The 14,160-nt window shown below is 39.9% G+C and overlaps 2 protein-coding genes across 3 annotated transcripts in view; one reads left to right on the top strand and one right to left on the bottom strand.

Moving 5' to 3' along the window:
- The window catches only part of SNX30 (sorting nexin family member 30), a 389,251-nt gene that overhangs the window by 171,819 nt on the left and 203,272 nt on the right, over positions 1-14,160 (bottom strand). The window lies entirely within an intron of this gene.
- The window catches only part of INIP (INTS3 and NABP interacting protein), a 44,714-nt gene that overhangs the window by 21,513 nt on the left and 9,041 nt on the right, over positions 1-14,160 (top strand). For both annotated transcript variants that reach the window (XM_071217055.1, XM_012518088.4), the window contains one exon: positions 13,407-13,509. In XM_071217055.1, the coding sequence (XP_071073156.1) occupies positions 13,407-13,509 (103 nt within the window). The remainder of the gene's footprint in view (positions 1-13,406; positions 13,510-14,160) is intronic.

A 14,160-nucleotide genomic window follows, 5' to 3' on the forward strand; every position in this document is an offset into this window, starting at 1 on the left:
TAATTTTCCCTCCTTTCAATTTTTTTGAGAGAGTTTTAACTGGATTGGTGTTAATTGTTTTTGAAATGTTTGATAGGATTCACTTGTGAAACCATCTGGTCCTGGACTTGTCTTTGTTGGGAGATTTTTGATGACCTTTTCAGTCTCTTTAAATGTGATTGGTTTGTTGAGTTCTTGTATTTCTTGTAGAGTCAATGTACATTGTGCATTTATAGGAATTTGTCCATTTCATTTAAGTTGTCTACTTTGTTGGCATACAGTTTCTCATATTATCCTCCTATGATCATTTTATCTCTGTGGGTCAGTTGTAACTTCTCCCCTTTCATTTCTGATTTTATTTATTTGCATCTTCTCTCTTTTTTTTTTCATTGTTAGTCTAGCTAAGGGCTTATCAAGTTTATTTATTTTTACTTTTTAAAGATCTATTTTATTATCCCTCCCCGCCCCCCCAGTTGTTTGCTCTCTGTGTCCATTCTCTGTGTGTTCTGCATTTGCTTGCATTATCCAGTGGCACTGGGAAACTGTGTCTCTTTTTTGTTGCATCATCTTGCTGCGTCAGCTCTCTGTGTGTGCGGCATCACTCCTGGGCAGGCTGCGCTCCCTTCACGCGGGATGGCTCACCCTGTGGGGCACACTCCCTGCACATGGGGCTCCCCGACGCGGGGGCAACCCTGTGTGGCATGGCACTCTTGTGCGTGGCATGAGTGCATGTGGGCCAGCCCACTACACGGGTCAGGAGGCTCTGGGGATCGAGCCCCAGACCCTCCAAATGGTAGACGGACGCTCTTATCAGTTGAGCCTTGTCCGCTTCCCTATCAAATTTATTGAACTTCTCAAAGAACAAGGTAAGCAGAGAGGAGCTTGGTTGTGAGGAAAGAGAAGATGACACAGGAAGAGAGGAACCCTGAGCCTGGAAAGAAGCAAGCCGCAGGAAGAGAGGACCCCAGGAAGCCTGAACCCTGGCAAATATTGGCAGCCATCTTGTTCTAACACGTGGCAATAGACTTTGGTGAGGGAAGTAACTTATGTTTTATGGCCTGATAACTGTAAGCTTCTACTGCAAAGAAATACCCTTTATAAAAACCAACCAATTTCTGGTATCTTGCATCAGCACCCCTTTGACTGACTAATACACCATCTATTATTAATTTCTAGTTTCATTCCATTATGACCTGAGAATGTGCTTTGTATAATTTCATTCTTTTTATATTTATTGAGACCTGCCTTGTGATCCAACATGTGGTCTATCCTGGAGAAAGATCTGTGAGCACTGAGAACAATGTATAACCCACCGATTCAGTATATGTTAAGTCTAGCTCCTTTATCATATCGTTCAAGTTCTCTTTTTCCTTGTTGATCTTCTGTTTACTCTGTCTAATGATGTGAGTGGTGTTTTGAAGTCTCCAACTGTTATTTTGGGGATGTTATTTCTACCTTCAGTTTTGCCAGAGTTTGCCTCATGTATTTTGGGGCACTCTGGTTAAGTGTATAGATATTTATGACTGTTATTCTTCCAGGTGGATTGTCCCTTGTATTAATATATAGTGGTCTTCTGTATTCCTTATAACTGTTTTTCCATTTAAAGCCTGTTTTGTCCAATATTAGTACAGCTGCCCCTACTCTTTTTTGGTTATTGTTTGCCTGGAGTATCTTTTTCCAGCCTTTTACTTTCAGCCTGTTTGTATCCCTTGGTCTAAGGAGAGACTCTTATAAGCAGCATATAGATGGCTCATTTTTTTAAATCTATTCTGTCAGCCTGTATCTTTTGATTGAGGAGTTTAATCCATTCACATTCAATATTACTGTAAATGCATTATTCCACCATTTTATTTTTTGGCTTTTATATGTAACTTTAAAAAAAAAAAAAAGATTTATTTTTATTTATTTATTTTCTCCCCTTCCCCAGTTGTCTGCTTTCTGTGTCCATTTGCTGTGTGTTCTTCTGTGACCGCTTCTATCCTAATCAGCAGCACCAGGAATCTGTGTTTCTTTTTGTTGAGTCATCTTGTCATGCCAGTTCTCTGTGTGTGCAACGCCATTCCTGGACAGGCTGCACTTTCTTTTGCACTAGACGGCTCTCCTTATGGGGTGCACTCCTTGCGCGTCAGGCTCCCCTACGCAGGGGACACCCCTGCATGGCACAGCAGTCCTTGCGTGCATCAGCACTGCGCATGGGCCAGCACCACACGGGTCATGGAGGTCCGGGGTTTGAACCGCGAAGCTCCCATGTGATAGGCGGACACCCTATTCATTGGGCCAAGTCTCCTTCCCTGTGTGTTCTTCTGTGCCCGCTTGTATCCTTGTCAGCAGCACCGGGAATCTGTGTCTCTTTTTGTTGCGTCATCTTGCTGCATCAGCTCTCCGTGTGTGCAGCCCCACTCCTGGGCAGGCTGTACTTTTGTGTGTGTGTGTGGGGCTCTCTCCTTACGGGGCGCACTCCTTGTGCGTGGGGCTCCCCTACGAGGGAGACACCCCTGTATGACATGGCACTCTGTGTGCATCAGCACTGCGTGTGGGCCAGCTTCACTGCACGGGTCAGGAGGCCCTGAGTTTGAACCCTGGACCTCCTATGTGGTAGGCATATGCTCTATCCATTGAGCCAAATCCACTTCCCTTCTTGATGTCCTTGATCTCTTCAGCCATATTGTCTTTCATCTGGAGATTTGTTTGAACCTTGTTGGTTAGTTGTCTCAAATCCTGTTTCTCATCTGGGATTTTGATATATTCCTTTGCTTGGGCCATTTCTTCCATTTTCTTCATATGACTTGCAATTTTTTGTTTATGTCTAGGCATTTGATTATTATGGTGAATTTACTCTGATGCTCAGGTTCTCTCTTTTGTAGGGATTTAGTAGCAGGAGGCTGGGTGTTACTGCCATTCATTGATTTTTGGTTCAGCCTGTTCTGGGTCTTTAGTATTGTCCCTCCTTCGTTGCTGAAATGTGGACCCTGTACCCAGTAATGGGTTGCAGACCCGCTTCCAAGGGCCTTGGGGAGGGAGACTGTAAAGGCCACAAAAATCTGCTCGTATTCATTTACTTTTAATTTTCTCACATGCACTTCCTTGGTCCTCCAGCAGATAGCACTCTTTGGCAGTCTTCTCAGTTCAGAGCCTGGTAGGACAGCAACAGGATCCTGCCTGGAGGCTATTCAGAGCCTCCCAACTTAAATTCTCTCAGAGGCTGTTGCTGACAGCCCCCTCCCTTTTCCTGGGTAGGAAATAATTCCACTCCCCTCTGCGTCCTCAACAGTCAGTTCTGGTCAAATGGGAGGGTGGTTGAGAGGCTTGGAGCTCTGTAGTCTTGTGCTGGCTCCCAGAGCAAATAGTGGCGTGGCCCCAGCCAGCCTGGAAGAACTAGACACAGCAAACCAAATGTGTTGGCCAAAAGCTGAATCAGCTTAAGACTGTGTCCCTCTCTCTCCTGTTTTCTGTGGAGGTAGATCCCTGCAACCCTGGCTGTCCGTAGCCGCAGGCCAGAGGCCTGGTAATTCAAAGCTGTCTGCTCAGAGGGAGGGGTGGGGGCACTGGCAGCTGCAGCTTCAGCTTCATCTTTTACTCACAGTCTCTCCTTTGAGATTATTTCCTGTGCCCATCCATGTCTTTTCTGAGTGATGCCCAGCCTTCCCCTGGTATCCTAAACCCTAGAACATTTTTTTCTAGGCAGTTTCTGCCTGTCCTCTAGCTCTCTTTCTGGGAGAGAAGTGAATCCTGTGTCTCTCTAATTCTCCATCTTCCTAGCAGTGTATATTATGTGTTTGTTTCTTTGTTTTTTAAGATTTATTTTTATTTATCCTCCCCCATTGTGTTTTTGCACTGTCTGCTCTCTGTCCATTCACTGTTTACTTCCTGTGCCTGCTTGTCTTCTCTTCTTGTCTTCTCTTTAGGAGGCACTGGGAACTAATCCCGGGACTTTCGATGTGGAAGAGAGGCACTCAATTGCTGGAGCCACCTCAGCTCCCTCATTCACTGCATCTCCCATTGTCCCTCCTCTGTTATCTCCTTTCATTGCGTCATCTTGTTACGCCAGCTGTCCATGCAGGTCAGGTCTCCACAAGGGCCAGGTCTCCCATGTGGGCAGGCCTCCTCATGCCAGTTCACTTTTACCAGGAGGCCCCAGGAATTGAACCTGCGACCTCCCATATGGTAGGCCAGATCCCAATCACTTGAACCACATCCACTTCCCTATATTATGTTTTCATGCTCAAAAAGAAAGGATAGGTTTCAGGAGCATTAGACAAGATCAGAAAATAAAAGCCTAATAGATCCAACCATACCCTTTCCCTGTAAAGTGCTTTAAGTGATTCCTGGCTGCTTATGGATAGACCATAAGCCCTAGAATGTTATGCAAGAAATAACGGCCTGAATTAGACTATGGAATAGTAATTGTTAGGGGAAATTATTTTAGAGACACATTTAAGACCATGTAGGAAGATTTAATGACTTAGGAAAGGCATTATAGAATAGGACAGGCATTATAGAGTATGAAAAGCATTAGAGGGTAAAACTTGGGCTTCTGGGTGGAAACATGGGGCACTGAGTGACATACTCAATGGCTTTATCCCACTTTACCACTGAGGAAGCTGATGATTAGGCACGGTTAAGTAAACTTGCCCAAGGTCACACAATTAAGAAGTAAAGGAGACAAAATTCAAATCCAGGCTGTTTTGGCTGTATAAAACAGCTACACAAAGCTTTTTTGTGCTATACCATACTCTGCGACCTCAAATTTAATATATCCAAAAACAGAAGCTAGTAAAAGTATAGTACCCAAAGCACTAGTTTTTCAAAGGCCTATAAAAATGTTTGAAACTTAAAACTGTCTTTGTTTCAAAATATGAGAGAAAAAATTGAAATTTTGAAATAAATTACTGCCTCAAAAATGAAACAGTGTGACCTACAGTGTTAAATTTAATAGTCGTAAAGTTAAAATTTTTATTAGAAAGAATTTCACAGTATGCTGTATGATTCCCAAGTACTTAGAGCCGACTACAATTTAAGCTGCTTGTAGCCATAATTTCAAAGGCAAAGAATAAAAATCCTTTCAAAAAAACTTTATAGAAAAAGAAAATTTGCATGGGAGGTAGGCTAACTTTTAAATACTGGTTGTGATAGGGTATGGAGCCCCCATAAGTAAAAGCCCTGCGACTAGTACATGCCTAATGGCCCTGCCATCATCTAGCCAGTGACTCAGGCTATAACCTTGGGAGCCATCCTTCTCTCTTCCTCCCCCCACCCCAGCCTCTCTAATGACAAGTTCTGTTTCATCTGCATTATTTCTTGAATCAGTCTGCTTCTCCACCCCACCACCCAGCTCTGATCCTTGATTGACTGATTTCCTGGCTGCAAGTCTCTTCTGCTCTAAAATCCATTTTCCAGTGACCACCAGAAGGTGTCCTAAATGATTCATAGGATTGTCTGCACCACATCCCTTTCTAGATACTACTGTTAGTAGCTTCCTGTTGCCTATTTGATAAAGTTAAGTTCTAGCATGTGCTATAAGTTCCCTGATTAAGCTGGTTTTTTTACTTTCTAAGCTTCTTTTTTCACTGCCGTTTTTTTTTGGCATATAATTTGTGCTGAAGTCCGAGGGATTTTTTTTGCCAATCCCTAAATACTCCATTTTGTTTTTACTGTATTTAGACCTTTAATTACTGAGGGGGCTTGGGGGATCAAGAAAAATAGTCACCACTGCCTATAATTTAATTAATATTCAGTTTATTAATCCTACTTACCTAATAAGGTTCTAAAATAAAATTGTTAAGCATTTAGAAATTGATTACAAGCTTTTTTAGTTAAATTCTCTTTAATAACAGGTTTAATCACAATTACAATTAATGTGATTGCGTGGAACACTTCACTTTATAGATTGATTACAAATTTACTACACTTGAAATTAAACCTACTTTAAACCATTAACCCATGGATTTAATTAATTTACTCACTATCTCTGTACTTGTTTTTTATATCTTCCTGGGGTTAAATTTCTCTTCCCAGATTTGTATTTCTGTACTTTCCAAGATCATAGTACTTTTTCTATACCTTCCTAAGGTTATGGTCATCTTACACTACAAAAACAAGACACAATTTCAGATTAGCCATGGTTCAGGGTTGTTGATCTTTGGTTTGATCCTTGGTTAAAACACAGATTTGGTTACACCTTTAAAAGTGATTTAAAGGCTGTGCTCGTATGCATTAGGCTGCGTCCCTTCTATAATTAAACTTTACCTGCTAAGGTAATGGGATTTTTTTATTTTAATTTTTAATTTTTTTTAGGTACTGGGAACTCATATGTGGGAAGCTGTCAACCTCTAAGCCACATTGTCTCCCCTAAGTTGGTTTTATCTTTTGTTTTGCTTGTTTTTCTTTTTGAGAGGCAGCAGGACCCAAACCTGGGACCTCCCATGTGGGAAGCAGGCTACTCAACCTCTTGCACCACATCCACTCCCCAATGGGATTTTTTAAAAGCTCATGCCTTTCTTGTAGATTTTTAGTTTCTATTCTTGGAGTTGAAATACTTATATTTTGTGAGATCAGTGTTTCTTAACCTGTTCTCTGTTATCATTATGAATTGACCTTTTCTGGTAGCATTATTGCCAGGAATTATAGAAGTTTCATCTCCCAGAATATCAGAGATCAAGTCTGTAGAGTTATCTTTAGGATACTTGGTTAATTCATCATTTAGAACTAATGGTTTGTCCTTGGCCATTGGTGGTCATGGGTGCTCATCAGCCACTGATCTCCTTCTAAATGGTTTGCATATGTGAGAACCTGCAATGATGTGACTTTCCTGTTCTTGGTACATGGGGTGCTTTATGGGACTATTTGGCTTATCCACCCTTCCCTCCTTGCACCAAAACAAAGAAGTACACAACTATGCAATACACATGCATGTACTTACTAGGAGAAACCAAACGCCTAAATGTTGGCACTCACCAAATCCTGACATAGTAAGATGTTAATTACCCTGTTATATCACCCTTCTTTTGTATTACAACTATTTTTTTATGTACTTTAATTTTCCCTTTTGCATTTCATTATGAATTCATGGCTTTTCATAGACTCAATTTATTCCATTTAGCTATACTTTTTTTTTTTCGATGTTCAAATTGTGTCAGCCTGGATATCCTCAAACTGGCTTATTAGTCCTTTCAGCACTACTCTGGGCCTTTTTTAAAGGCTTCTGACAACAAGCTATTCCAGACCCATCATGATTTTTTTCCTGACCTAAGACACCAAACTAGTACTCGCCATAGGGCCCTGGTTCCTTTTAATGGAGAATAGTATTAGAGATCAAAATGTGTTCCACATAGAGTTGACAGGAAGGAGGAAGGCATTGTTGTTGGCCATTGTAGTGACAAAACAGTAAAAGATGTTTCTCAGGGTATGTGGTAATAATTGTAGTCCAATTTAATTTTTTTTTTTAAGATTTATTTATTTATTTATTTTTCTCCCCTCCCCATCCGGTTGTCTGCTCTCTGTCTCTATTTTGCTACATCTTCTTTGTCAGCTTCTGTTGTTGTCAGCGGCACGGGAATTTGTGTTTCTTTTTGTTGTGTCATCTTGTTGTGTCAGCTCTCCGTGTGTGCGGCACCATTCCTGGGCAGGCTGCACTTTCTTTCGTGCTGGGCGGCTCTACTTACAGGGTGAACTCCTTGCACTCCTTGCACGTGGGGCTCCCCTTCACGTGGGACACCCAAGCATGGCAGGGCACTCCCTGTGCGCATCATCACTGAGCATGGGCCAGCTCCACATGGGTCAAGGAGGCCCGGGATTTGAACCGCGGACCTCCCATGTGGTAGGCGGACGCCCTAACCACTGGGCCAAGCCCGCTGCATGCGCAGTGCTGATGTGCGCAAGGAGTGCCCTGCCACACAGGGGTGTCCCCTGCGTAGGGGAGCCCCACGTGCAAGGAGTGCAAGGAGTGCACCCTGTAAGTAGAGCCGCCCAGCACGAAAGAAAGTGCAGCCTGCCCAGGAGTGGTGCCGCATACATGGAGAGCTGAGGCAGCAAGATGACACAACAAAAAGAAACACAAATTTCCGTGCCGCTGACAACAGCAGAAGCGGACAAAGAAGATGTAGCAAAACAGAGACAGAGAGCAGACAACCAGGGTGGGGGGGGGGGGGGGGAATGGGGAGAGAAATAAATAAAAATAAATCTTCAAAAAAAAGTTCAACTTTGATTTCAAATGTTAAACAGAGGAAGAGTGATTAATATATCTTGAGATATTTTTTATTGAACTCAAGGTTGTTTTCCATTTTCATATTCAGTCTTACCATCCTAGCACATCAGCTGGGTGTTTTATTTGAAAATCATTTGCTGCTTTATATTTGTATCATATACTTTAATGCTTATATATTTTTAGTTCCTTTGAAAATTACTCTTCAAATTCATTTAAATAGTAAGTTTTTAAATGTCCTCTTTTCACTTGCAGTATAAGCATTTTATATTGTTTAATTTCCTCTTTCCTATGCTCCCTCACTCCTGTGCACTTTGGAAACAAAAATGGTGCATTTTCATGAGACTGTCCTTTTCAATATTACTGATCAGATTATAGACATTAAAAAAAATAACTTATATAAATTGATTTACATTGAAGAGAACTGAAAAGCTCGGTTGTTTTATCTGAACATTACTGATCAAATTATCTTTTAAAGATTTTTTCTATTGTTTGCTGCACTTCAACATGTAATTTTTATGTACTTAAATTGACTTAACTGACATTGTCCCTAAAACATTTTTTGTAAACAAATTAATGTTGAGGGAAATTGCTATTTTTGTAAACAGCACATGATTATTTGCAAGTGTGATAACTTACTTTGCTCATCACATTGATGATGTCATATTTTTAAAAGTTGCTTTTCAAGAATTATCTACTCTATATTTATACTATTTCTAAATAGATGGAACTTTTTAAGTGTCTTCTAAGAATGCATTAGCCCCTTCTGAGAAAAGGAAGAAAGTCTTGTGTATAGTTGGAAATGTAGCTAGTGGTGGTGTAACTTGCTTTAAAAGTATGAAATTTTGTATATACAAACCAGAGAGTACTAATTTCTTTGGAAAGCATTCCAAAAAACTCATCTTTTGATTCTTTTAAATAACAAGTTCCAGTATATTTAAACATGTCCTTCTGTAATTATCTTACCTTAATTTTTATTGTGTAACCTTTAGGGACATTTCTATTGTCTAAAATCAGTAATCTCAATATTCTGTGCCTGTCTGTCTGATCCATTATCAGATCATCTCTAATGATTTTGCTGTTTGGATAACAATCTTTTTTTTTTTTTTTTAAAGATTTATTTTTATTTATTTTAATTCCCTTCCCCTCCCCCGGTTGTCTGTTTTCTGTGTCTTTTTGCTGCGTCTTGTTTCTTTGTCCGCTTCTGTTGTTGTCAGCGGCACGGGAAGTGTGGGCGGCGCCATTCCTCGGCAGGCTGCTCCCTCCTTCGCGCTGGGCGGCTCTCCTTATGGGTGCACTCCTTGCGCATGGGGCTCCCCTACGCGGGGGACACACCCCTGTGTGGCACGGCACTCCTTGCGCGCATCAGCACTGCGCATGGGCCAGCTCCACACGGGTCAAGGAGGCCCGGGGTTTGAACCGCGGACCTCCCATATGGTAGACGGACGCCCTAACCACTGGGCCAAAGTCCGTTTCCCTGGATAACAATCTTACTAAGGATAACAGTTCTCCTTAGTGGACTGCTTTTATAAGAACTCTGAAAGTCAAAGGAACTGTATTAATATTAATTTAGAGCCTCTAGTTTCAGATTTTCATTCTTGAGTTTCCATGGTTAACATTTAGAACTACCTGTGCTGAGTGTCAAACATGCATGAATTTTTAAAAAACGAGGCTGTTGCTCATTGACCAAGCCCAGAAAGACACCTAAGTGTGTGATTTTTTAAAAAGTTGGTGAATCATATGAAATTGTTTTCATAGGTAGAAAATGGTTAAATACAGACAATTTAATAAGTTAAACATAAGTTAAAGATAAAAGTTCTTAGGGAGTAGATATAGCTCAAGTGGTTGAGTGCCTGCTTCCCATGTACAAGGTTCTGGGTTCAATCCCTGGTACCTCCTAAAATGAAAACAAAAAAAGTTCTCTTATCGTGGTTATGCTATTATGTTTACATAATACTCCTAATTATGTAAATGTGAGTTGTTGCTTATGGTTTGTGATGGTTGGTCATCCTAATTAAAAACAGGCCATAATTTAGAAGAGATTATTTAATGGTTGAAAATATTTTATTATTGCCTTATTTATATAATACCTAAATTTTAGACCCATTTGGAACATTGCCCTGATGAAATGAGAATGAAGTTATTCATCAGTTGCTTTGGGGAGGTAGTTGAAGAAAAGGTCCAAGGCTGTGATTTGCACCAAGGTGCCCTAAGGCATGACAGAGAATTCTCAGAACCCCTTTGGGTATTTAAGTTTTCCAGTGAAACACAGCAATACTTGACAGTTGTTGGACTCTGTCAGCTAGCTTAATGAAGTTTATTTACACTTTTACCAGTCCACCACATTCTTCTCAATGACACCATTCCTTTTTGAAGTTGGGATTTTGGCAGTCGCTTTGATAAGAGAACAAGTACCATGTGAAAATCAGTGTGGAAGGGGAATGAGAATGGTGGTGTCCGAATTAATTCCAAAGCTTGAGAATTCATACATTACCTAGGCGGAAACATCCCATTAATAAGTAATTGTGGCTATTTTAAAATGAAATAAAAATGTGTTTCTTTCCATTTATATGCATTGTATTTAAAAACAACTATGCAACATTGGGACATATATACATATTAGAATGTTTGGACCTACCTCCTTAATAAACAGAAAATTATTTCTTTTGACTTAGGGACGTGCAGAAAGTACAGACATACTAAGGGCACTGTGAACTCAAAGTTTGGAAACCTCTGGCTTAGAGTAATTAGACCCAGTCATTGAGACCAAGTGGGGAAGTACATTCACCTTAAATTTCTAATGGCTAAGATTGAGCTATTACTCCATTCTACTTGTTTGGTATTACATGACAAACATCCATACATTTTAGATTTAATTCTGATTCTAAAAAAGAGAATCTATTTTAAATAAAAATAGCAAGTAACATTTTTTTAAAAGTATGAAAGCATTTCTTAAAACATGTCTCAGTTGGGTCTTGAAATTCAGAAAATCAGTAAACAGAATACTGTAGCTTAGAATTCAAACATTATCAAAGTCTACCATACAGTGATTTATTGAGTGAGAGTCACTGTGATATTCCAAAATACCAGAAAGAAATAAGCTGTTTATCTGCTCCTCAATATAGTTATCTGACCTGCCTTCTCTATAAAATTGGGATGCAGTCGCATTCCAAATGGTGTTGGGTATTGGAGTGGTGACACACTTCATCTCTGCCTCTGTTTTTCTACACCCTCCAGATAGTTATTTCTGATTCTCTAAATCAGTAGATTCATTAATTATATATTGCTTTGATAATGTTATTTTGTTAACAGTATTTTGACAAAGTTTCAATTATTATTACCTATGGCATCCTTTACTATAGCATTAGCATTCACCAGCATAAATATTTTCAACTATTAAGATAGCTGAGAATTCTCAGGGCTGCAGATACTTGGGAAAATTCTGGAATCTTCATGTGTTAGAGCTGCAAGGAGCCTTTGAGGTCCACTTTAACCCTTTCATTTAACATGAGTTAATCTGCCACCTTTGGAGACTTCAAACAAGCTATCTCAGGCAAATAACAACTGTTTATGGAAGGATTTCCATAGAATATGATGCTTTAATAAGTCTTGTTCTGAGACCCTGGGAGGACTTTTTCATTGATTCAGATTTTACTATCTCCTATTATTATTCTGCCTCATTTCTTCACTCTATCCTAAATTGAGATAGAAAATACCTTCTTACTGTTCTTTCAGAAACTAGCAGTTGCATAAGAGGCATATTCTTGACAGTCTGGCTGTCCTCATTTATTAAGCCTTCACTTAAACAGAAAACTTCTCCTGAGACATGCCTGTCTGCCAGGGTGGGAGGTGTGGGTAATGACAGGGTGGGATGTTAGAGCCCATAGGGCTTCTTCCCTGGAGAACTGAGTAAGTGAGAGGTTGGGCTAGAAAGGGCAATTGCTTTCTAGGGATTGGAGTACATGAATCATCTGGAAGGCTCACAAAGCCATCTTCCCAGAAGTACTAGTGTGCCTAAGTGTGAGTTATCTAATCACAAAAGAGGGAGTCTGCTCTTACTAGCATTGGATGACAAGTTGATGGCATGAGGATGAGAGGGGAGAGAGGAAAATGGGAGATGATAAAACCTTTAAAAGACTATGACAAAGACACTGTTCTCCAAAGTCCTGGCTGCAGCCAGTAAGCTGATGCCTGGTTTAAGAGTATGGTTAGTGGAAAAGGCTGTAAACTCCAGTTGCTTTTAGTGCAGCCCACCTCAGTGCAAATGCTCCTTGGACATCCTGCACCGCCCCCCAATTTCTATCCCTTTCCTCAAAAGAGGAGGCACTACGCACCCTACCACTCGATTCTCCTCTTTATAATACAAGCAGTATTAAAATTCTTAGAATCCCTCATGTTGTGGCTGCCCTCAGGAGTGCTCAGTAGTGAGGGTATGCTTTGCTTGAAAAATGTTTTCCCCCATACCTCCTTGCCAGAGCTGGAGATACTTCAAAAGAAGCTAGAAATCTGGGAATTTGTTGTGAGTCTCTAAATTAGTTTACCTGTTGGCATCTAATTCAAATTTTTAAAACCTAGCTGGATGCTGCATTTGGACCACAACTTTGCAACCTCTGCTCTAGATCTTATGCAAGTGTGAAGCTCAAAATCAAGGCCACCATTATTTCATAAAAGAGACATCTCTTTCTATCCAGCCAGTTATGCTCCATATCTTTCTTAGAAATGCTTTCTGGTCAGTTGCACTTCTTTGACTTGTTCCTTAAAGACTATATCATTTCTAAATGAAAGCAGTTGAGTAAAAGAAATACATTTTTAATCTGAGGATGTCTCATGCTTTTTCGTGGAAGAGGCATTCACAAAGAACTAAGGAAAATCTACTCCCAGAGATTGACTGCAGGGTTAGAGATTGGTCCCTGCTCTGTTTAGGACTACAGTGCTTTTGATAAAAACCAAGTACTATAATCACACTTTGGTGATGAATGTTCTTAAGTACTAAGTCTAAAATTTAAGCCTTTGGTCAGTCTTATACTTTGCATGTGTGCCTATGAATTGTGTTAGCTCTTGAAAGTTACGGGAAATATGTGAAGGGGAACAGGACCCATCTGGGGAAACTACTCTCAGAACCAGTGTGCTCATTATCATGTCAGAATAGACATTTTGTTTTCTGGGTTATAGATGGCCTAGGTTTATAAAAGAGCTCTAAAATGTTTCTTATTTTTCTCTCTTTTAGGTTTTCAAAATAAAAATAGAGTAGCCATCTTGGCAGAACTGGACAAAGAGAAAAGGAAATTACTTATGCAGAACCAGTCTTCAACAAACCATCCTGGAGCTAGGTATTGACTTCTTCAACAGAATAGATGAAATACCTATCTTGTTTTAATTGACTTTGTTTTATGTTACATATACAGAATTTTTAAAGAAGAATGTGGTTTGATTCAGTGATAAAAAAAATTATTGGACAAAATAACACAATTGTTTATTTCTTTAACATTGGAATTTATATATGATGTTTTGTTTCCTAGGTAGATTTGAAAGAATTAGACTAGATATTAACTAGAGTGTTCAATTTCTCTTACAATCTTCTTTTCTAAAAAGAAGAGGGTTTTGTATAATTTTTGTTACTGAAATTGCCAGTGGCTCATTTTTTTTTAAAGCAGTCTGCAAAGAAGGTAACATTTTATTCCTCCCCTCTGATTTTCGGTCAAAATTCTTGAAGTAGTTATATCTACTTATTTCTACTTTCTCACTTATCATTCACTCCTCAGTCCACTGCAGTCTAACTTCCTGTCTGCTCTACTGTCCAAAACATAGAATATGTTCTTGGTCCAGATCACCATAACCAACTTGCAGCCAAATCTGGTGGACCAAATCCTTTTCTTAATAGACACTTTAGTGTTGATACCACTGACCACTCCCTCCTTCAAATATTCTCTTTCCTTGGCTCCATCCACTTACTCTTAGAGTATAATAATAATAATAGGAGG

The sequence above is a fragment of the Dasypus novemcinctus genome, chromosome 8 (genome assembly GCF_030445035.2).
Source record: "Dasypus novemcinctus isolate mDasNov1 chromosome 8, mDasNov1.1.hap2, whole genome shotgun sequence".
Lineage (NCBI taxonomy): Eukaryota > Metazoa > Chordata > Mammalia > Cingulata > Dasypodidae > Dasypus > Dasypus novemcinctus.